At 33.3% G+C, this 26267-nt stretch overlaps 1 protein-coding gene across 1 annotated transcript in view; it reads right to left on the reverse strand.

Annotated features, from left to right (window-relative positions):
* CCDC73 (coiled-coil domain containing 73) overlaps positions 1–26267 on the reverse strand; it is an 87075-nt gene that overhangs the window by 29728 nt on the left and 31080 nt on the right. The window contains exons 3-9 of the mRNA XM_026087686.1: positions 21255–21326; positions 17692–17763; positions 16958–16993; positions 15084–15158; positions 11348–11386; positions 4410–4545; positions 1636–1715 (exon numbers count right to left, since the gene is read on the reverse strand). Coding sequence (XP_025943471.1) covers positions 1636–1715; positions 4410–4545; positions 11348–11386; positions 15084–15158; positions 16958–16993; positions 17692–17763; positions 21255–21326 — 510 coding nt within the window. The remainder of the gene's footprint in view (positions 1–1635; positions 1716–4409; positions 4546–11347; positions 11387–15083; positions 15159–16957; positions 16994–17691; positions 17764–21254; positions 21327–26267) is intronic.

Consider the following 26267-nt stretch of genomic DNA (forward strand, 5'->3'; position numbering starts at 1 on the left):
AAATTTAATTATGAAAAATTTTCTTAAACTATTTTCTTTATATACCTCACAAATTACTCACCCTCAGAGAATTCTAAGTAATTAGTTGTTCTTGGTTTCTTTAACCAAAAACATCAAATTTACTATGATGCTTAAACATTTCTAAAACTCCTGAATTTTTATATTTAAAATGTATCACAATAAAGATATGCTGCATTTTAGATGACTGTCCCTCTTAGTCATATGCAAATTACAATTCCTTTTAAAAATACTTTTACAATCTAAATCGATCAAATGTGGGGAAGACAAAGTTGTCCTCAGACCTTCAGAGTTATAATGACAATGTCATTCTAACAACTATACTTTTCTACAAAGGAAAGTTATCAACACTGACAGCTTAAAAATAAGCTTTCAATTTTTTTCTGCTGCTCTCCAACCCACCAAATATTTCAGATAAATATATTAAATATATATTTATTTTACCCATCATTTGAAATATGCATGCAATAAATATTTCTAAATTCTATAAAACCTAACAATGATTCATAAAATCATTTAACAATTTTCCCTGTGTTCTTCTTTACTGCTGTTGTGTTTCTTGGTCTATTTTTATGATGGTAGTTCTGCAATCTTTGAGATCAAACAGTCACTTCAGAACTCGATTTTTTTTGACATAGAGAGTTTGCCATGTTATATTCTAATATGCAACTAAACAAATCTAGACTGAATTTGTAATTAATCTTTTCTGTGATAAAAATATCTTCATGTAATAAGTATCAACATTAAGAAAAGCGCTTGAAAAAGAAAGAACAAAACAAGTGAACAACAGGCTTAAACTGTCTGTATTTGCAGATAAAATTCAATTTCAAATCAGGCTTCTAGAGGCACTGTACTCCAAAAAAACTTAACAATGAAAAGTTGTATACTCCTAACAAAGAACAAAAACCAACGCTAAATGCAATACTAAATTTTAAAGTACTGCTGTATCTTCAAATCTCACTTTTCATAAAAACAGAGCTCATGGCAGTTAGACACTACTACACCACCACTACATATGTTCAAGAGAGAGTGCAGCTCAAAAACGTACCTGGCAAATACTACTAGATGAGGAGCAGAAAAAAGCTCACTGGCCAGACAACTTCATTTTTGATAGTAGCCCTATTGCCTACTCTCTCAGTTGCCCTGTCACAAAACTCTCCTGCTTCTGATGGAGATCCTGTTACACCTCTCATTGTCAAGCTATCAGCTTGCTTCTATGGCATAGGTAACCATCTTCCTCGTCTTCACATTCTATCTCTCTTGACTACACTGAAAAAAAAAAAATCACTTCCACCTTTCTATATTAGACAGGAGAGGCAATGACAACACAGCACAGGGAGAAGACAGGCTGCCAATAATTAACAAGAAAAAAATAGGAAGCTGTAGAGGTAAATAAGAATTCCTAGGTTACAGAAACTCTTCGGAGCTACCCAGTGTTTGATGGGCATTCATCTGAAATATCTGCACATAAAAAGGGAGCATAAGACTAATTTAGCCATTCATTATATTAGGAAGAACAGTTCTATTGCACGTACACTACTTCTATTAATACTACAGTAGCTTGTAGAAGTCCCAAAGAAGCCCATCTACACGTTTAGAAATGCATATTATACTTACTTCCTTCAGTTTAATTATTTCAGTCTCTTGCCTTTTATTCACTGATGTTAGTTTCTTATTGAGTTGTATTGCTTCTTGTACTTTAAATAAAAGTTTAAAAAGTCAACATATACTTTCACATTTGAATGTACATTTGATTTACAACTGCAATGTATTTGTATAATGCATAATATAATTTAACATCTTTGTGAAAATGTAACTAAGATTGAAAATATGGCTTAACTACTTTTTCTGTGTTTTGTGATACTATATGCGAGTACTACATCAGATAGTAACAGATGGTTTATACCATCTTGTAATTTTTAATTTTCTGATGTTTTTAATTATTTCCAAAGGAACACAGAACATCAGAGACCTACCATAATGAACCACAGAACATTCAAATAATTGAGTTAACAGATGTACAGAGTTATATTCATATAGGACATGAAAGACAGCAAACAGCAGAGGATAATGAGGAGAAAGAGCTAAGAATAAACTCTTGTCCCTTCTGAAATGAAAGGGAATCTTCTCATTGACTTTATACAGGCCAAGACTTCACTCTGAAATTGTGTAAAGTTTTACAGTGAAAACCTGAAGATACCCACCAGATCCTATACTTTTCAGTCAGCTTATCCAGTCTCAGTATTTTGATTCTCTGAACTCAGCCTTTTTTAATTTCTGCCTCCTCTTTATGAACTCCTAATCTTTTTATTTTCTCAAAAAGCTCCTTGGCACAACACTGAACACAAGAACTCCAGACCCTCCCATCCTTTCTCTTCCCCCCCCAAAAAAAGTTCCCCAAAATCTCTTTCCTCTTCTGTTAAAGAAGATAAACTCCAAGAGAAGTGGTGGGCAACAGCCTTAGAACACAATAAACAAGCTTGCAGTTTCACACGAGAGTATGTGCTTAAAAAATGGAATACTTCAAGATTGTAATAAATACCTTCTGAAACAACTAAGAAAAGGATCAGGCATTAAATTGGTACAAGTCTCTCCTATCTTTCAACTTCAACAAGTGTCATGAATTCACTCTCTAGCTTTAAAATACTAGTAGTGGGACCCTGTACAGGCAATAAGTTTGGGATCTTACTRTAAATTGTAGTATTTTCCCTACGCAACACTAATATGTCAATTTTCACTTTCTTATTTCCCTACATACTGTTTTAATATAACAGACAAAGAACAACAGTTTATGACTTTAAAAAATTTGTGTAAAAAAAAAGGCTGTTACCCTTCCTACATGACTTTTCCACTGACTGCAGTTTCTTGTTCAGAATTTAAAAGTGATCTATATGCCTACTATAACTCCTATGTACTGCCATGCAAACCGAATTCCTACAGCAGTAAAACATGCACTAGAGTTGAACTGGTAAACTGATTGGCTTCTTGTTGAACAAAAGCAGTTCATAACTTAATCTTTTCCAGACGTTCATTTGCAATTACTGACAAATATAAGTAGAAACATGCTAAAAGGTAGTTCAAATAGTGTAAATACTGAGACTAAATGTTATTTTTCTATGAAATTCCAAAGCGAATTTTCCATATCAGACACACATTGGACAGAGCTTTTCCATAATAGGTAAAAAGAAAGCACAGCAATGTTTTCTCTTCATTTTTTCCTAATACTGAACTTTAATATATTTTTTAAAAATTGGAATACGAGAAGTAACTCAAAGTACTGAAATATCACAAATTTCCATAGAACAGTTTACCAGTTTATTAAAGCTAGAAAGGCTAGCTGGTTTCAGGCAGAAAAAGCTTCTAAACTTCAGTATTTGAAAAGATTTTTTTGAGCTACACAACTTCTTCTCCCTTTCTTTAAAAAGAATATGTCTATATAGACATAATCTATAAGCATGCAAAACAATAGTCACACAGAAGCCCATGTTTCACACATACACTGGTATGCTTGTGTAAAAATGTATTAATTATGTAAAACAAGGATTTCGCTCTCAAATTATTGGGTGCAAAACCACATTTTAAATGAAATTTCATTATATGAGGTACCAGCTTTATTACTTTACAGATGAAAACACAAATATATATATGTATATAAAGTGAAGATGAAGGTATGTAGAGTAATATTTCTGTATGTTAGTAGATTTCCAAATAATTTTTTTTATGTTTTAACACATGAATGGGGATCAGGTACAGATTTATAATGCCTGAATATCTAATTTAGTCAGAAGTTAGGTAACTGGTAACTGAATAAAGTTATTCATATAGCCTTATTTATTTACTGAGCTGGTTTTGAGATGTTCTATTTCTGTACAACAAATTAAATATTATTTCATTAATGATTTCTGTCCATTTTTCTTAGCATCAAAGCTGGTTTAAATAGCATCCATCTTCTTCTATATTTGCTAATACCTTTCTTTCACCCCCTCATTTGAGCTATTATAACTTTTTATGTGGATGTATGATGAATGATACCAGGAAACTGATTCAAAGTAAGCAGAACACTTTTTTTCAGGGGATGGGTGTCTGCTGATGGATTGTTTTGAACGCAAATGGGTTCCTCAGTATAATTCACCATATGGTCACATAAATAGCTGTATTAGTGTAACAGCAATGAGCAGAAGAAGTACTCAGACTGTGCTGCTTAACATGGCACTGCCACAGAAAGAAATACTGCAAAAACTAACTACTCAGATACAGAAATTGTCAGTTGATACATTTCATGGGTGGCACACGGCAGCTACTATTTTTGAACTCTGTCAGGTGTCTTCAACTCAGTGTTGAAGCAAAATACAGCAAAAACAAGTGCAGGAGGACATTGAAGACATACATACCACTGTGCTCTAATTTTCCATGAATTCCTTTCACAATTCCAAACTGATACACAATAGTAGCATAACACTTCTCAACTTCATTTAGTTTCTTATGATGCTCCCCTTTTGCTGTTAAGTGCATCTGTAGTTTTTGATCCTGTTTGAAACAGAAATGAAGCACCTGCTTATTGATACAAACTAGCATGCATGTACAAATGAGCTCTCCAAATGCTTATTATCATAATAGCATAAAAATGCAAAATCATTCCCAGAATATCTCTATTTCATATCTGATGATCAGTTCCCATTTCCAGATGGCACCTCATTCCAAAAATTTTTCATCTATTTGTTAGATAATCAAACAAGTACTTCCACATATTCTCATATGCTGTCCCTTATGCTTTCCTGTAAATGTATTCATAACTACATTAACTTTCTTCAAATCCTGACTTTTTCTTTGCTATGTGGCCTACATGGAACATATTTAGTCTGCCACGGTATAGTGAATATAGCCTAGCATACTAACACCGCCTCAATGTCTGCCTGTGGCACATATTTGTCTTCTTGCACTACCATTCAGTGCAGCATTGCATACTCTCACTCCTTTGATATAGGATGTCCATGCAGCTTAACAGTCCCCACCCTCCATCAGCTATTCATATTGGAGCTGTACCTGCCCATGTCTTTGGCTGCAGATTCAGTAATAGTGGCTTCGGCAGCAATACGTTTGCAACTTATTGCCCTGGCTGCTCATTTGACCCTACTGCAGCAWTGAACCAAACTAACCCTGCTCTCAGTTGCAGCCATACAATAAAGTATGCAGCCCCTTTTAAAATTTTAGACAGTTTAAATCACAGCCCCCACAATCAGTGGTCCCAACACCTTCAGAGAGGATCACAGGGCAGAAACGAGTAAGTGGCTGGAGACAGGATAAGGTAAGAGCACCTTAAACTTTTGCAACAGTGCCAGTGCATGCATCATTAAAAATTTACTCCCTCCTGTTAAATAAAAAAAAAGCTATCTATGATGTGAAGAGCGTCCAGTCTGTTTTTGTAAACCCACTGGGACAAGTACTGCCTTCCTATTATGGTCTTAAACACTTCCCTGAATAATAGAGTTTCCACAAGGAAAGCTTTCTAGGCTATATGGCAATACAAATAAAAACTCAAACAAAAACACTGTTTTCAATTCACTGTTGTTCAAAACATAGGGCCATAGAGATGATTCAGGGATTGGAGCACCTGTCATATGAGGAGACGCTGAGAGAGCTGGGATTGCTTAGCCTGGAGAAGAGAAGGCCCAGAGGGATCTTATCAAAGTGTATAAATATCTGATGGTGGGGGAGTAAAGAAGACTGGGCCAGACTCCACTCAGTGGTATCCAGTGATAGGAGGAGAGGGAAAGGGCACAAACTGTAACACAGGAAATTGCATTTGAACATAAGAATTTTTTTTTTTTTTTTTTTAATACTTGAGAGTGGTCAAACACTGGTATAGACTGTGAGAGAGTCTCCACCCTTGGAGATACTCAAAACCCAACCGGACACGGCCCTCAGCAACCTGCTGTAACTGACCTTGTTTTGAGCAGAGGGTTGGGCTAGACAATCTCCAGAGGTCCCTGCCAACCTCAACTATTTTGTGATTTTTAAAAATGACATAGGGTAAGGAGAGTTAGGAGAGAATTTATATATTTGAGACACCTAAAGAAAATAATTTCAACATACTTGCTAAAAACAGAAGCACCTTAACTACTTCTAAAGAGCAGCCAGGACTTTGAGTTAATTAGTGCAAGTAATGCAGATTAATACCACATGCTTCACAGAAAATACAAGTAATCTTTTAATGAACAACTATGATTTTCAAAGCAGTATCGACAAGCAGTTGTAATAACTTGAAATATGATGAATTCAGTTCTATTTTAAGATTATGTATTTGTAGTTTTGCGATTACCTTTGTAAGAATCTAACACTTTATTTTACTTCTGTTAATTTCTTGGCCCAAGTAATAGCTTGTTGCAATGAATACCACAGGGTAATTAAGTAAAATTTATTTAAATTTAGTTAATTTTACCAATAACACTCTATTGTTTTGTGAGGGGGTGACTGAAAAACATATATTCACATGAAACTATATTCAGTGATATGTGTCACTGATTTTTAATTGTTCTCCTTTCTTTCCCATACACCAAGTTCCTTTTTTGTTCCTCTTTATATTGAATTTTTTTGTGATAGCTTTGTATGTAGTATTTGGACAACTTTTAAATCAATTTCCTTTAAAGAGAGTGGTCAAATTAATTCCTCAGAAAAGATATCCATCTATTTAGACATCTAATCTACTTCTAATCTTCAGTAGAGAAACACAGCAAATAAAAGGAATTGGGCCAAACTGATTTCTGTGTGCAAATTCAACAGTTACACAAGGATGAATCTGGCCCAGTCTGTCTGGCTTCTGTAAGGCTCCCTTCTCACACAGTAACAAATGCAATACATGTCCAAGCATCAAAGGATAATAAAAGCTCATAGTAATCAAAAGAAATGACCAACATAAGACTAGCAAAACAGGATATACAATACAAATTTCTCATGTTTTATAAGGTATGAAATTAAACACATTACAGCAAATGGAAAGTCATAATGGAAGCACTAGTAAAAAAACACCACCACTTCAGAATCACTGCTAGGAACGCAGGCAATGAATTTTCATATACTTTCTCTTTTTCCTAATTGTAAGTAAAGTGTTGAAGAACTGTGCTTAACTAATGCTAGGATGTGGGATTTATAACAAAAAATGGAAAATTTATAATATTCCACTTTGTCCTGACAGTCATTCAAGTGTATTTTTTCTAGAGACTGACGAACAAGCAAGCGTCACAAATGAGATACTTGAATAGTGGCAAAATCTGAGTTTTTGCACTTTTATATGCATTTTTCTTAGTGTTCTCCCAATTTATTTCATAAGTAAGCGCACCAGTGTCCCTCCCTCCTCCTCACTAGAAAAGTAAAATACACTTTGTTTTTTCCCCAGGGCTCTTTCCAATGAGAAAAGGAATTGGCCTGCTATATTCTCAAAAGTTCTGTTAAGAGTGGCTGGAGTTTACCTCTTGCCTAAATATGATTTTTGATGGCAAGCCATACTTCAGGCTTAGTGCGCAGTAAAACAAAAGCGATTTGGTTTGCCTTCTGACATCCTTCTGGAGCATATGAATCTTCTGCTCACAATAAAAAGATCTTAAAACTTCCTTCCACAAAACACAATAAAGAAACACCAGGAGATACTGCAGGATAGGGAGGGTATGACCCTGGAGTTGGAGCAAGACCCACAGAATCTTGCTTCTCCATCCTAATGTCTGATACTGCAAGAAAAGGAATTATTGCACTGCCCTTCACCAATAATAAAGATAAGCTGGGATGGGGAGTGGAACTGATTGTGGCCATATGGTTTGTTGAGGCACAATGATTTCTTGGTGGAACTAGATCAGGGAAATAGTTCAGGGTCAGGTAGGTGACTGGAGGAAGGCAAAGAGGGAATTGCTCATATCTGAAAAATATTCTGGAAATTGAGTCACTAGTTGGAGTTATGCAGCAAAACAGAAGGTGGTAATTGGGAGGTGAAAGTGTCAGAGAAACAAAGGAGTTGTTATGGCATGGAGACCTGAGGCAAGATCATATGAAAATTATGCACAGAGCTACCAATTGTAAATTTTCGAAACAGGAGAACTGTTCCCATACTAGTTCAAACAGTTCTCACCATTTTTTCCTCAAAAACAATACTTTTAATTTATACTGTACCACTTCCTTCACACTATATTGTTATACAGCATAGAATAACTACAGGCAAATTCCAAAAAATGTGAAAAGGAAATAAAATTCCTATCTTAGATTAAGAACAAACCAACTTTTAAAATGACATAACCTTTTACATGGATTCATTTTTCATTTCATTTGTTAGATATATCTATTTCACAAAACTAAATGGTGGCAGGGAATCTCTCAGGAAATGTCTTTACTCTTTACTCTCTATTCTTCATTAGAATGTCCCTGGCATATTCTGGCCTAGGCCATCTAGGGCTCATATAAATGGCTTCTGGACACAGTTCAGGAGACTTACTACCAAGAATGATCTGGCACGTTTGAATGCAGCTTCCTTCTTTTGAAGAGGGATAGATTTTAATGGACCTGGGCCATTTCATGTCACTTGACTTTAGCTTCAACAAAAGGTCTCAAGAACAATTAATTTACCAATATAAACACAGTTAGCAAGTGAAACTATACTAATTACTACACATTCACAGAGGTATTCATCCCAGCTATACCCAGGGGTATTTTAAATCATACTAATACGGATGCTCTGAATGACTACTTTGTAGATACCAACGTCTCCCCACTGACTACACAGAGAATTTACACTCTAAATTTGCTCTTTTGGACTGCATCCAAGATTCTGTCTCTAAAATAACCAACACCAGCCTTAGTCTTATTTTTGGTTCTCACGTTTTAGCGCCATGATGCATTTTTAAGGTTTAGGTACTGCAAACAGAAATTTAGTGGAGAAGAGAAATAACTCAAAATACTTACTTTCTCAGACATGCCCAGGATCAGACAATGCAGGTCAACAGGGGAATGCATGAAGAGATGAAAAATTTACTTTTTTTTTCTACTTTATATCAGATTTTATTTATACTTCCAGAACATTCTAGCACTCTACATTGTATCACCTCCCAGGAAACCAGTGAAGGAGGAAACAAAGACCTGACCAAGACTCTTTTCCTCCTGTTACTCCTTTACTTCTGCAGCAAGAAAGGGAGACAACACAAAAGCCACTTTCAATTCTATTCTGTCAGACAACTAGCTTGGTAATAATCATTCTGTAGCCTCTGGACTGCATAAGAGTTGGCATATGCAGCCAGGTGCAAAGTGATTATACCACATACAGTAATCAACACTTTCATAATGGAAACGAGAGGAAAATGGAAGAACAAGAAATCCTTCATTTCTTTCTATAGTTTTTCAGTATAAACCAAAAATTTTGACTATTTCAGAATTCTGCCTATTTTCATCATATGAATGATACCAACACTATGATTTTCATATAAATTTAACTGGATAGATGGCTACAATATGGTGTATATACAATATATGAACATTGTGTATGCTAGATTTAAAGAACAGAATAAAATGAACAAAACCACAATAAAGTGCTATGTCAACGGGACATGCTCAATTCCTCAGCAGATACAAGGTTGCTATACTGACTAGCAGGATTTCTAAGGTACCAAAGATAAAAGAAACAGTACATCTGCTTGCTCTCAAGACACTAGCCAGAGCACAATCTAATCTCTCTTTAACAAGCTTAAAATTGAAATAGAAATGGATCTCAAATAAATGAATGAATTGGAATTTCCTCCATTTTACTTTTGAATATATAGCCATTTGTGATAAGTGTCTAGGAGACTACCCTGGCTACTACTACTTAAATTGGAAACTATTCTGATCTCTAAAACATACCTTTTATCTCAGTACAGATACTCAAGGAATAAAGTTGGTAGAATCTGACCCAGTCTAAAACTGTATTAACTTGCTGCTGCATAAGGCTGAAGGAAAGAATTAACTTCTTATTTCTTCGTTCTTTTGTCTTCATCATCTCATATCAGAGCATCCAGTATAAATTCGGCCATGCCATAGGTGTTACATTTAGTAGTGCTACATCCCAACGGGGATTTCTAACATGTTGTCCCGACTCAATAGTATTTTAAATAACTATACTGTGCATCAAAATCACAGTACCCCAATGTTTTCAAAATATTCAAATAGTAAATTATTTAGAAATTTATTTATAAACATAGGAAAGCAAGATATTTGCTTAAGCAGCACAGATGTATTTCTAATTTATATAAAAGGTGTTATGATTTAAATATTCTCTTTCATATGGAAAACAGAACTTGTAGATTATTAATAAGAGGTACTATGTGAAATGATAGACAAAATTATTGAACTTACATTTATATTTTAAATATGTTTTAGATTATACGTATTTTAAGAACAAATGCAAGTTAAAAGTGAAGTAAGACAAAACACATTTTATGTTGCCTTTGATCTTTAACTTGTAGCCTTATCTCCCAGGTCAGAGGGCACATTATTCAATTTCACCATATTTTGTGTAAAACCACTGTAGCGTTGAAGATGACTTTCAGTACAAATGCCATGGTACTTAAAGCTAAACTGGACTCTAGTTTTTTGAGCTTCTTAATTAAAATCACAGTTTATAATGGTCTGACAATATTATCTTTATTCTTTCCAGTTGAGCAGCAGCAGAATTTTCACAGCATTTATTCAATCAAGCTTAGCAATGTTTCTGCAGCTCACTCTTTCACTTCCTAAAACAGACAACAGGGTTCAGAGTGACTAAGCTGTCACTCTGTATAAATTTATTCTCAGTGTCAAAGGGAGTAAGCTGTACTGGATGAAATCTAAACTGTTTAGGGGAACTGAAGTTAAGAAGTAATTCTGAAAAGACAAGGGAAAAGAGTAAAAAGAAAATATTATCGGTTTTTCTTAAAAAATAAAAACAAAAATCCCCCTTGGATGTCTCTGCTACTTCTTGAGGATGAATATGCTAGATCCTATAAGTGTAAGGGTAATATAATTCCATTATTCATATCCCATTCTATAAAATCAATCTTCACTCTAATCTATAAAGAAAACAAATGTACCAATTAAGAACTACTTTAATCTAGGGAGAAAAAAATCTACGTGATACACAGCAGCTGTCAGAATACAAAAAACAAAAAAATACTGTATTTGAGAGAATTTTTTTTATAAAGATTCAGAAGAGATGCCACCTCTTTTGGTTATTTGTAATAATTATCACTCAAGTTATCGTTCGTTAGCATTTGCATTATACTCTAAGCTGATATTCTATTGTCATAAAACCTGTTCTTTATTTCTTTTATTAATTTCTTACCATTTCATTCAATTTCTTTTGTAAAGCATATTTCGAAATCTGTAAAACAAAAAAGACCTATTAAATTGTACATTTTGTACAACATTTAATTGTACAATTAAATTGTTACATTTTTCTGAAGACAGACTGCACATTCTTTCAGTATTCTCAAACCTATGATTTAATTCCATTTATCGCCCATCCAGTACAGTAATACTATTTTCAAATTAATGATTACACTATTTCTTTTATTAGACTCACTTTATATAATTTCACTTCAATGTTTAAATGATGTAAAAAAAGCATTACATTGATTTGTTTCTACAAGAACTTTGAAAAAGCATAAATCTGTGTATCCTGACATATGTCATAAAAATGATGTGTAAACAGACTCCAACCTGTAAACTGAATGTTTTGAAAGAAACAAACAAACAAAACAAAACAAACAAAAAAAATGAGAAGAAAACAGGGTAGAAATAGAAGTATTCCCTTAAGTCCTAGAAGAGTAGAAGATGTGTTCCCTGCTGGAAAACAAACTTCTAAGAAGCCATTTAGAATGGTGGGATATAAAGACTTTTTGTACTCATCTTGCATGCTTCAATAACATGACTGCCATTCGAAGTCATTAACACAGTATTTTTCATTCTACTATTGTATGTTACAGGATGCCATTGACATCACAGAGGATTTTTGACATGCATAATACTTAATATCACAAGAGCTTCAGTTTCAATGTTTCTATAAAAATTACAAGAGATATAGAGACTGTTCAGAAATGTCAAGGAACCCAGTATGCATAAATCTTATACAGAAGTGTTATTTCTAGAAGAACTAAGTCTAGAGAACAATTATTTTAAGGTGGAATTCTGACTCTTTAGATAGGGACTGCAAAACTGATTTAGAAATTGCTCACTCCTATTTTAGTCTGATTTCCAAATAATTTTTTGGGGCCCACAGGTTCACACTGTGAGCAGCTGGTTCCTCAAGCCCTGTTCAAAGAAGAATTTCCTAGATCTGAAGACTGAAATATACTATTACTCAAATTTTTGACCTGTACTCTCAACCAAACATTAAACATTTTATGTAAAACTTTTTTTTTTTTTTAATTTCAGTTTATCTTATTTAAGAAAGGCCAGTGGAATCTTTCATTACTCTTGCTATCCATTTATTATGTTCAGCAGACCATAGAAGGATTTAATACACCACCTATGCTACGCCAAGGTTTGAACAAAGCAACAAAACCCTTGCAGCTATGGCACAGAAGGCCAGGCATGGGAAGAAATTTCTTTTGCTTCTAGAACACCTTCAGTGTTAACCTGCTGATTAAACCTAAACAGTGTGATATCAAGTGAATGCAATCTATTATAACAGGATGCTAGCAAGAATGAAATATTTTGCAAAACCATGAATCTTATTATACATTATTCAGATGGAGAAGAATAGCTAAAGAACTAAAGTTCCCACAGAGCATCACAAAGTTTATTTTTAATATATGGCATTTATAGCAACAAAATATTTCATTTAAACATTAAGATCAAAATATCTTCAACAATTGTAATTACTTTCTAGTCGAAACAAATAAGATTTCTCCAGATTATTTAGAGATCATCCTTCCTTTGGCAACTGTCAGCTTCTGATTTTCTCCAAATGTATCTGTCCATATTTACCAGAATTCCACCGTAAGACCACCTTACCGCTTATCAGATAAATTTAAAACTTACAAAACACTTCAGTTATCGTAACTGAGGCTCTAATTAAATGAAGTGCTTCTAGTACATGCCTAAATAGTGTTCAAAATTAGACAGATGAGGGTTATCATTTCTTTAGTTATTGTAGAATTAAATTATCCCTTTTGCAACCAAAATAACATGAAATAATCAGGAAAAAAAAAAATCAATAAAGATGATGTCTCTCCGATTTGGAGATTCATTCAGATCCAGAAATCTGAGCAAATCTGAGCAAATGTAAAGCTAATCAGTTTGTAGGTAAACGTGAAAAATCTACATTTAGTGTCAAGTTCTAAATCTAGGATTTCACTGTTCTGAAGACTATAAAGACTTATAAATGTAAAAAGGAAATTTCACATTCAAAATTGCAAATAATTCAGTCATAATAACCAAGAAATGTGTCTTCACTTTCCAACATCATCATTTCATGGAAAATATGTATGCTATTGTACTTATAAGTCTTATACTATAAGTCTGACAAGTCTAAGATTTATTCTTACTATACTTGCAATAACAGTTACATCTGGGTTTCTATATTCCATAAATAATACTATGTGGCCACATTCAGCACCAGTTTCAAAGTCTTAAGTCTCTCTTAGGGTGAAACATCACTTCCACCTTGATGGCGGTACCAGGCCACTAAAGATCACTGCTTGTAGGAGAGTCAGTTGACTGTAAATCCACGACATCAAGGGTGGTGTTATCACTCCCTGCAAGACATCCATCCAGCCTAATTCATGAATTGATACTGCAGTCTTTGTCTATAGAGCTTTTTTGTGATACATAAACCTTTCTTCTGATTTATAAGCCAAGGTGACAAATGCAGTCTATTTCACCTCCTAAGAATTTGTAATTAATACAAAATTCTATTTATTTTTCCATTTTAATTCTGATGGAAGAGCACCCCCCAAAATGAAAGAATTAAAACTATATTGGTATCAGTCTTTTTGACCATAAAAAGGTAATGTGAAAAAATATATCAAAAGTAGCAGTACAGTCAAAGCTACAGCCTAAACTGACTTGTAACAAATGACAAATTCGGAAATCTCAGTCTTTTCAGGGAAAAAAAGTGGAACAGGTAAACAAATAGCATCTTTCTTAAAGAAAATTCTTCTTTCAGTCTGAAACTGCAACGAATTATAACCATTTTGTTTTCATTGAAATTAATGTCTATCCCACTCACTTTTGAGTAGAAAAATAATTAGAAGCAGGCAATACCTGAAATCTGGCAACACATTACAATGCTAATTCTCTTCTGTTTTGAACATACACCTTCACAGTCCTACCATCTTTTATGTCCCAAATGTACCTGACTCAATTTTTAAAAGAAAACCGACTACTAGCTATGTCCCTACGTATATTCTTGAAAAGTATAAACTAGAGGTTTTCCTTTATTTCAAATACTGATAATCAGCCATGAGAGGTGCTCCAGTGTCATGCAACAAGATAAAATACCATACAGAAATAGCACCAAGTGCCACCAGAGTAAATTGTGGGTTTATCCCACAGAATTTTACTTTTACTGACAAGCAGGCATTTGCAAGCCACAGATTAAGTGGAAAATACAGAAACCTCCTTGAGAAACAAAATCAAGGAAAATAACATAAAACACAGGTAGCTTTACGAGTTTAAGGCCCCGTGTTAATACTTGTTTTTATTTAGGAGTCCAAAACTGGAGTTTCCAGGCAAGGTGAGAAGTATCTTTAAATCCAGAGAAGGAAACAAAGAAAGAGGAAGACCACGGAAATGAAAAGAAACAATCACATTTCACACTTCATCTAGACTTTTACTGACTCTGCAGTTCTTTAGAAGAAAAGAACTTTAGCTGGAGAGCTAACTTAAAACTACTCTCAACACTGAAGACTGGAACAGAAACTCAGTGTTGTAGGTAAGGTGTACATGGACTAGAAAGATGAAATTAGAAGGCCTTAATAGCTCTCTTAAAAAACAACTATTTCCTTACYAGTGAAAAGCCAAAACCAAGACATCTGCATTGCAAATAAAGTTATTTAACAATAATAATGGTTTACCTGTAATGCTTTTAATGCTTCCTTCAGGCCATCAATTTCTTTTTCTTTTGTTTCTACAGCAAGTTGATATTTTCCCTTTCAACAAAAGCCATACTTCAGGATTTGGACAAAATAAACGCATTTACAACAAAAACTTATCACCAGAAGCGTTATGAAAATAAAGCAGTATGTACGTGTGTGTGTGTATGTATATTGCTATATAGGGAAAAGTGAAAACATACTTGTTTATTTTCAACACTTATGACTGCTCAGTAAGTTTTAGATTTTTCCTTTCTGGGAAAGAAGCCCAACGAAAGCTGGATTAATAAATTACTTTAGTCTAGAACAAAGATATTAAATAATAAAAAAAATGGTATCAGGTAAATGCATTTTCTTATCTACTGTAGCAGGACGTTCATGGAAACAACTTCCTCAGCTTTTCCAAGCTAGAAAGGGAATGAACTGTATTCTGATATCATTAAAATTATTAAATATACACATATATAGATTTGTGTGTATACATATACACACACACGTGTGTGTGTGTGAGTGTATATACATAAAATATATAAAAGTATTATATATAAAAAATATAAAAGTAAATAAAAGACTTCAATGGAATTAGATCAGGTAAGAAACTCAGGTAACAATCAAAATAAAAAGCAGAATCTAGACAACAGAGAACACTCCTGGAAAAAAAAAAAAAATCCATTCAGCCGTTCCTGATGTGTTCCTTTTGTTTCTAACATAGTACTGGTTGTGCAAACTCCTGAAACAACCATGATGACTCAGAAAAATGTATATAATGTAAATTGGAGCAAAAACCGTTCTTTGTAGTCAAATTCTGTCCTAAAACATTACTGCTTATTTTTTTCATTCAGTTACTTTGGTATAAAGTACTGAAAGTACTTTTGGATTCAACAGAAGCATTTAGAGGTAAAAAAAGAAAATCAATAAAAAATTTAATTCTGAATCAATAGCTATCATTGAAACTCCAAACAGGGACTTGTACACAGGTTGGTATAGACAAGCTAGATGTCTTAATAAGAACAAACTTAAAATATTTTAAAAAAGAACTTTAGCTGGATGCTATACATGCAGCAAAATATTTTACATCAATATACTTAAAAAACTAGTTTTATCTAAGTGTTTAGCAAATTTCTGTGTGTATTCTTATGATATACAAAGCATACTCATCCACTCTTACTTAAGAATCATTTGGAAATTTAAGTGAAACAAGAGAATGCACATGGAGACATTCACTGGTTTGACTACTTGTTCAAAACTGGCCTCTATTACGGCCTGTGCAAATCCTGTATTCAGAAGAGGAAGCTGCTCAACTTGGTATAAAAACTCAGGTGGTTAAAAAAAAACAAAAAACACATACTGGAGACATTCAGGCTTAAGAACATTGTACTTCAGTTTAGTTAAGTTCCTCATGAAACTAACTCAGCTAATCCAATAAAGGACCTATTAAAAAGTGGTTTTACTAAGCCAGTTAAAATTTTTATTTTTGGTTAGCTAGCATGTGAAAAAGGCTGTGACATAATGTTCCAAAATCCCCAAATGAAGTGCAACTCTGCAGAGCTTCAATGCAGAACTATCAAAGAACACTTATTCTCCAATCATTTTAACATTAGCAGATTTCAAAATGACATTTCACAAGTAACTCAAGTACTATAGGTTATAAACAAGCAAGTAATTATAGTTCGCAAATAATTATAATTCTGTAGTTTATAAACAAATATCTTTTGCAAAGGCCAAAGCAAGAAAAATAATACAATTATAATATAATTAGTTCATACTTAGAACATGTCTGGTAAGCTATATAACATTATCACTTGCTTATGCGCTTCACTGGATGACAAATAATAAATAATTGTTACAAACAGTACCTTTTCTTCTTCCATGGCAAACACCCTTGTCTGTAACTTGATTGTCATAAAAAATTAAAACAACAAATCAACACATAGGATTAATTTTATTCATACAACTTGAAAGGTAATACAGTTATGTTACCCTGCATAGTGCTTCTTTTTTAACTATAGATCTACAGCAACAGCAATCTTGCAAATCACAGATTACTTTCTTTTCTCAAGACAAATAGAAAAACTTCATCACTTGCTAATTTTTGTGTGTGACAGTATGACTGCTGATACAGCATCAGCAATAAAATCCTTCATCACCACATGCAAAACAATCTCAGTTCCTATGACTGCTCTCTACAAGTTCTTTCAACACTCAAATGTCATTTGTTGATTACATATTGCAGATAAAAATACAACCCTGATTTTACTGACTGAAACACACTTTAAAATATTAAACCTSTATACGGTAGATCTTTTACTGTGGGTTATGAATCTGAACTTGCAGAAGACATGCTATCTTAGAGAGAGAGAAAAAAAAGAACAGTTTAAAAAGAAGCAGTATCTTCTCCAAAAATTCTGTCTATGGATTCTGTGTTTATAAATTAGTTGTAAAATAGATGATCCGAGGAAGAATGGGTTACCAGTTTATTTGAGCTGTATATTCTATCATTTAATATGCAACAGAAAAGTATTTTAATATCAACTGATGCCATCATAATTAAAAATCTTATTGTCAAAGCCGGGGGCCGTTATTTTGCTACCTGCTTTTTAAAAGTGGCCACAGCTTCTTCATTTTGGTGATGCAAAGTGTCTGTCTGATGCTGCAGAGCTTCCTGCTCATGGGAAATAACAGGAGTATCTTTTAAATATCATACGTAAAACAAACCTTACATAGAGTGTTTAAACAAAACAAAACAAAAATATTCTTAAGTGTTTTTAGAAAGACATAATCAATTAAGTAACTAAGACTGAAGACTAAAAAGAGACATTTGTTAACTGGTAATCATCTTTTTGGTAGTGGCTTCTCTTCTAATTCATAATGGAGTAACAATTCTCTCATCTGGATTTCAGATTTGTTGCTGCTGGGACCTCCAAAACTAACTCTCACCCATTCTATCAAGCTGCAGAAGCAATCCAACACCCATTCCCATCTTAAGACAGTATCCTGACACAGTTCCAGAAAGTTAAATAGAATTTTAATTTTCATCTCCATTAAAAAAAAATCCAATTAAAAATAATAATTTGTTATTCTGTTTTCAGATGAATTCTAGTCATTTAATAAACTACCTGAAAGAGCTGAAGGTGGGCAGAAAATATCAAGTGTAAGTAAGATTTTTATCATTCTGCTGCATAGCTACATTCCTACTTATAAAAAATACGAAAATGAGTTACAGATGTACAATTTTTTTTTGTTATTTTTTCATATTATAATCTCAGACTGATACTACACTCCACAAATTTGCAGTCTTTAAGATCTGCAAGCATCTTGATCCTACACTCAAGATTAAAAAAAAAATAAATAAATAAAAATCAAAGTGATGTAATATGGAGGATATCTTTATAAGGTCAGCTTTTGAAGTTCTGGACGCTAGCAAATATTATGTAAAGGGAGTCAAAAGATTCTGTCATTGAGCAACTATCTCAAAATATAGATGTGTTTTTAGGTAAGAAGTATTAGTGTGATATAGGAAACTGATTATTTAACTGACTGTACAAAATAAATAAAAATTCAGGCTATTTAAAAAGAATAATTGAGAGAAATTGAATCAATAATTTGTTTCACAAATAGGAAGCATAATTTCCTCTCCTGCCTTTATTGAGAAATTAAGAGTTTTTCAAGAGATAAAGGCAACTCCAAAATTGCTCCTTGGTCCAGAAAATTTTGGTCGCTTTTAAATTCCACAAGTGAGAGCTGTTACCCTTTGATATGAATAAGAAGAGAATCTGTGAGGGTAAGTTAATGTACACACTCATTAATTCACCATAAGATAGTTACAAAAAGTTTTGGGTTGTATTTACATTCTAATAAACAGTATTTATTACATAAATGAATACTCAAAGATGTGAAAAGCAAAAATCTTGTGGACTGAGCCAAGTTTTCACTTAGAACTTACCTTCAAAGACACTGGTTCTCTAGTGCATAAAAGGCATACCAACTAGGTTAGAAAGTTGGAAATGGTATTGCAGCACCATCAAATCAATTATTCTCAGTAGGACACAATGTAGGAATAAATTTGATATCCACAGTTAATTAAATTAAGATGACATTTCATCTTTAGATTATAGGAATTCAAGCCAATATTAGATAATAATTTATGCAGATATAAATTTGGTTTCACAGATGGTCATCCTTTATATAATTTTATCATTGATGTCATGGGTAACTGGACAAAAGAATTAGTGAGCGCTTCATAATATATCAGTCTTCCTTCTACAATATATTAGTGATGTATTTGACTTAAAAAAAACAAACAAMCAACCCCCCCCMCACACACTGGAAGCTTTTCTACAGATATTCATTATATTATTGGTTTCCTAACAGGCCTCACAGCTGAGGCTATTTAATAACTTTAAATATATGTGTTTATACATAAATTTCTCAGAAATTCAGGTTTGTGTTATATTTCCCGTGCACAGTATGTACGTGTGTGGTGCAAGAGAGGGAGTGAAGGGCAAAGTAACTTTTTTAAAATTATAAGCAAAAGCACCTTTGATATTATGATGTTATAGTAAGTATGAGTATACTCATTATGTTTAAATGAATATTTTCTCCACTCATTCTGTTTTCCCCACTCTAGCATTTCAGCACAGCAGCAACGATATTCATAAAATGAAGACAAAGATTTACCTCTAAAACCACGATATTAAATCAGACTTAGCTTAAGTCATGTCCTGATTTGAAATTAGTTTGCCAGATTTAGGGTAGAATAAAATGTACACCAAATCACAGAAATGTTGGTTGAAAGGGATCTCTGAAGGAGAATACAACAGAAACCTTTTATAATCCAAGAGTAGAAACTTACTACTTACTTACTGAACTACTGTTGAGGTCAATGTGATTCTGCATTCAGAAAGCATTAGGTCACAAATTCAATTTAAATGCCACACTTCTTAGCATTTTCATCTTACTTGGCTCTCCAGAACTGGAAACTCATATTAGCTTGTTCCTTTGAAGTTTCACAGCTCTGTGTATGTGCTTACATGAAGTTACTAAAATGTGCAACTCATTGTTTACATTAGGTTTGCCATGTGTTTATGTTAAATGCAAAGTGCAGAAAAAAATACAGTTCATCTAATTGACTTTAAGTGACATCATCTTATTAATGGTAAATTAAATTGTTGTTAAGGTCTCAGAAGGAATAGAAATCATCGCTTTTGAATCTCGATTACTGAGAAAGACCACAATGCTAGATTAAGAAAAGCAAAAAAGGGTTACAAGTTAAAAGCACTGTTGCTTTTACAAATATAAGATGTTTCCTGTTTTTGTGTGCGCATATATATCTTTCAGAAAAAAAAAGCACATAGTTAAGATTATTAATTTAAGATGGTTAGGATGAACTCCAGGAAGAAATACTCTTCCTTTACTACTGAGATGTTAAAAATACCAAGATCAAGGATGGAATTGAAGTTATTGTTTTTTCTGTGATTGTAAAATATAGAGTGAAGCCTTTTATCTTGTGACCTAGTGACAGGGTTATAGGTTTGATAGTATTAGCAAAAGGAATGGATTTCCTATGAAAGCATAACCTCAGGAGCCCTAACCCTAAAAAGAATGTTAGATTCACTTTACTAAAAACTTAATTCTGAACATTTAAAGCTAATAACTTTTGAGTATGTATTACCTGTAAATTACTGTTTAAAACAAATTTATTCAGTAAAATTCCTCTCTTCCCCCCCCCCCCCCAACACATTGCAAGTAAGGTTATTGTTTGTACAGCTATACTGGTACTAGCTCTTGCCAAAGCCAAGCACAGTGCAAACAAGCTGCTGTATAGCCTCCTCCACATTGTGTSAAGATGCCTCATTTCAAACTAAACGCCCTATCGCTTCAAGTTCTACGTCTCTTCCGATTAAAGATTTCCACTCATGACAAACTTTGAGATGTTACTCTTTTTTGTTAGTCAGATTTTTAGCATATTGCTGGCAGCAATCAAAATCAATATAAAAGTGAGAAAAGTTTATGACTAGACAGTAAATTAGCTTTTATCATGTATTAGTAAAATGATAATAACCTTAAAAAGGATTATATCAAGTCATAATCCATATTAATATTATATTAAAATTAAATAATAAAATATTAAAACCACACAGGAAAGTTACCAACCTTCTGCCATTCAAGTTCCTGTTTCTCAACAACAATTTTATTTATTTGATCTTCATAATGAATCTCTGCCTCCTAGTTAAAAAAAAAAAGTCATAAATTTACATAAGACCAGTACCTGCGAATCAAATACCAACACAATTTGTATATTCATACTTTTCTTCCTTTACAGTTCACTACGCAGAACAGTATGTGCCTATACACTGGACAGGAAAAAGGAAGCAAAGGCTCCATATCTGGTCAAATAGCAGACATGTTGTTTCAACCAGAAAATTTGCAGAATAAATAACAAACTGACATGAAGAGCAGAAGATTAGGAACTAAGATTATAGCTATCTTAATTACCAGGAACGGTTCCCTTTTCATATATACTCTCTTCTGCATCTTACAATAAAACCAGAGTCAGGGGAAATAGAACAGGCACATTTATCTTAATTTCTCAGTTGAAAAAAGCCTGATTCTGATGAGCCAAGTCAAAATACTGAGATGAAAATAAATTCAACAAGCTAGAAGTGTGTCAAGAATCAATTGTTTATCAATGATACAGATAATCATGGTTAATGATTCAGAATCTTCATGACATCTTAATGATTCGGCTCACAAAGCATTATATCTTTGTTCTTTTTTGACATTTCCCAAAACAAACAGAAATTTTTGTTAGCAATTAGTTCTGTTATTATGGCCATACTTTGCAAAGTTTTTCAAAAGTATCCTCTGTGAAAAAATAGTGAGAGATAATAAAAACATTATGACTTAGAAGAAAAAGTGAAACATTTATCATAATCTTTTGTGTCAAGAAGCCTTCCGACCTACCATATGGAAATAAAAAGTTGGACAGAAGTCATGGCTAATCAACACAGTTTTGATAAGGTGAGCTACCAGACTATCTGAAAAGAAGATTATAAATCTAAAGCTTACTTAACAAACCAGAAAATAGACTAACAACAGTTGGGAAGGGGTGTGTTACCTCTCCTGTTCTTACCAGAAGTATCTTGTCAAGAATCACACTGTTACTGTGATAATAAAAGAAACACGCCTGCTGATAATCCAGGTTGCTAACAATTTATGGGAATTTTTCTGAAATGTTCTGGTATTAAAGTAAAATGTTCCTGCTTGGAATCAGCTACCCTTTTGAGTCAAACTTTTTTATGAGTGTTGGCCTTATTTTACAAACACAATACTCCAAGCAAAATAAGTTCTTCTATCAGAGAATTATGACTTCTCTCAAGAACAGTATTTGATTTACTTTTGATTTATGTTATGATCAGCAACTCACTGCTATCCTGTTACTGCATAYATTCAAAATAATGAATTTCCTTTAGAAACCCAAAGAGCTACACTAATATGTTGCTCTGAGCTTAAACAGGCTAATTTCATGCCTTTTCTCTGCCACAGTGATTGCTACCTTGAAAAAGTGACTATATCACGGTTAAGATTGCCTTCTCTTTGATGAATAGGTGCACCAGTAGCATTTATTGAGGGCTTGAGCGAGATACATTCCAACAATGGTCAAACTGACTGTGTAAGGCGAAAGAATACTCCCAAAACTGGAAATGTTTTCTGAATTAGTGAATTTTGATATATCATATTCAGCACTATGCTTTGAGTTCATCTTCCCCATTACAATTCAAAATCTGCATTCTAAATTGATGAAAAAAATAGTGCTCATGAAATGACCCACACTTCAACAGCCCAGACTACTGCAAAGACTGCTCAAACAAACAAAACCAAACAAACTAAAACAGAAAAGGGATTTAGGGACAGCTCTAGTAAAAAATTAAAAATGGGCCTTAAACAAATTATTCTCTTGATATTTGTTAAGCAAAACTCTGCTGACTGACAATACCATGAACTACTATTACTTACCATGAAAAATCACCTTTGGATAAAGCAATAAATTTTCTGAAACAGTAAGGAAAAGGACAAACTGAGGCTCTTCCTCCTTCTAGTGAAGCAGATAATACAAATGGTTGGCCACAAAGAATGAAGCATGCAGTATCTTTAAGACATGCAAAGTCTTTCCTAAACCCAGTACAAATAAAAGGTTCCAAGTTTTTAATACGAGCATATTTGTAGTGCTACAACTAGTACAAATCTGTTTTAAAGTTTTCCAACCCTTTCTCACTCAGTGTAACATTTGATTCATAGTCCCACTGTATTATCAGTAGAAACACTACTCTCAGTAGAAACAAAATGGCAAAATTGGTCCCAAAGGCATTTAAAATAGTTTAACAGTGATATTGTTTATACGTTTTAGAGTCAAAACCAACTTCCTTGATTAACAGGAAGTTTAGAGGCACATGTGTGGACAGAAATAACACACTTCCGTCCACATGAGGGTGCTCCTAAGTATTTCAAGAATTGCTTGCTGGACCTAAAAATATGCCTCAAAACTCATGTGAACTTTAAACATAATATATTGAACATAGATTTAAAATTAAAATTTGGCCCACAGAGAACTAGCAAAAAGTTATTTAGCTTTTGTTTTTCTGATACGAGCCAACATGATACAGCTGGAGAAGAGACCTAAAGATTTCATATGCCTTAGAGTAAATAAATAAATAAATAAAAGAATTAAAAGAATAACAATGTGCCCTAGTTCTGCCTTAACAAATAGCACTTTGCAGTTGCAATGCAATTTTTTTCCCATACTAACCTAAAAGTACGGAATGAAAATACATCCCCTTAAGTTCCCTGGAGATGATGAAAACAAGCAATTTTGACTTACAGTTTCTTATAATAGTTTAATAGCAATTCATGACATTAAGCAACAAATGTGATTAAAATGATGTATTATTAGCAAAAGTCTTGTAGAAAATTGAAAGAAGTATGGATCATGAAATCTGACCCTTAAACAGGCCATGAAAATTATTCCTAAACTAATCAAAAAATGTACTGCAGTTGTATTCTTCACTAACTCCAGACTACGTATTTCTATCACTCCCTTATACAGGCACTATCATATGTAAGGCTATTTGATAGACAAAAGCAGGATTTTGATCCAGTGAACAACTAAGTGGGAAGAAGGGAGCCAGTTATCTGCTGAATCAGATCTAGCCTCATGGAACCCAAGAGTTTGCACCAGTGCAAGAGAAGCAACAGGAACGCATTGCTGTGAGAGATGTAGCGTGGAGTTAGATCAATATAAATTAACAGTAAAACTGCCCTCAGAGCAGATGAAGTATCTGCACAATTGAGCGTATGTCATGAAAATATGCTTTTTCATGACATGTCAGGTAATTTTAGAAGTATACATTTTGAATATATGCAAACCAATCACACTATGGTTGTTGCATTTCTTTAGATTCTATATATAAAACTGTCTAGCCTTTTCTTCTTTACAAACTCAAATACTTTGGTATATTAGTTAAGCCAAAAGCACAGGTTTAGAGCATTTATACAACAAACTTTAACAGCAGACTAGCATCAGAAAGGAAATACAGCTTATGAGGATAAAATAACGAATATAAAAAAGCTTAGCATATGCAGTGCGATTCTGACCTCACTGAAACTAGTAGCAAAAATATCACTGATTTCCATTGTTGCTGGTGATCAACAAATATCCATCCAAACTCAACTTATGAAATAGAGTGAAAAGAATGTATTATTTCAAAGGGGAGCAATGTAGCAAACACTAATGTTACAAATTCTTGACAAACAAAACTTTCATTCAAATGGACTAGGCTTACCTAAATGCAACAGTTACCTAAATGCAACCAAAAGTCTTTACTGCATATGAGAAGAAAATGATTTTAAAACCAAAATATTTTATTAAAAAAAATGGAACAGGCAGACAATTCGTAATCAAACATGCACACCATTTCAATTTTAAAATGTGTAGGTAAGAATTTTAAATCTGAATGAGAACACTGAAAAACAACAAACTGACAAATACATTTGTGCATGTATTTGGTTTAAAATTTTGATATTATTCTAAGATATAGAACATTAAAGTTTAAGACAATTATAACTAGTAATTGCCATATCTATACCAAATACTTTACATTTAACTAAATAAATACAATAATACAAGTTTGAAAACTGCATTAAATTCAATTTTTAATGAACTATTTGCTTTAAATACTAAAGAAGATAAGAACTGAGTGAATGAACAACACTCCTCCAATTTACTCCCAAATCTACTTGTATCCGAATCCTAAAGGAAAATCTGAAAGCTATCAAAAAATGTGTATATATGTAACTACTGCTGAGAAAAACAGTAAACATAATAAATACTCAAAGTGAGAATGACAATTATATGATTAAAAATGTTCTCTTGTGAAATGGCTAACAATTATAAGCCTTATCCATCATTTTTACTTCTTTTAAAGGACATTTATAGTTCACCCATTTTGAATTGAAAGCTTTTAAAAGTTGTGTGAAGCATTTTTTTAAAAGTTCCTACAGCTGTTTAATAAGACAAAAGCATTGTTGTTTTACTTAGGAGCATAATATTATACACAACTTTGATGAGATATCAAAGAACACAAAACCTTAAGAGTGTTTAGTTTTTATTAGATGCCTTAGGACTACATGAATTTAAGTGTTTTTATAAAAAGACTACCATAACAATAAAAGAGGAGTAATTTGATGGTTTATTTACTCGTTATAACCTTTAGAAAGTGTCAAGCCTTCTTTAAAGTGTTTGCTTCAGGCTGTAGTTTTACAAGATGGGCTGTGGATTGGTCAAGCCCCCTCGATTCTTGACCCTGAACAGATTTAGGAACAGAGTACAGCTGGCTCACATCCAAGCAGCCAAAACTGCTGCTAGGTACTTTTATTATCTTTTTCAAACTCATAATCTACCTCCTACGAAATTGCACATTCAATTTCTCATGCAGTTCAATCAAATAGTACTCACGGAAACTACAGTTTCTGATTGTCTCCTAGTATAATTAGAATACCCTTCATAAACTAAACAGTCATCACTTTTAGCAGACTGCACGGATATTCTTCTTAAGTTTTGTCCCCAGGACAAACATTGAAAGCAGAGAAAATATTCGTGTTATAACAGCT

This window comes from Apteryx rowi, unplaced genomic scaffold (assembly GCF_003343035.1).
Source record: "Apteryx rowi isolate R43461 unplaced genomic scaffold, aptRow1 scaffold_73, whole genome shotgun sequence".
In the NCBI taxonomy this organism is placed as follows: Eukaryota; Metazoa; Chordata; class Aves; order Apterygiformes; family Apterygidae; genus Apteryx; species Apteryx rowi.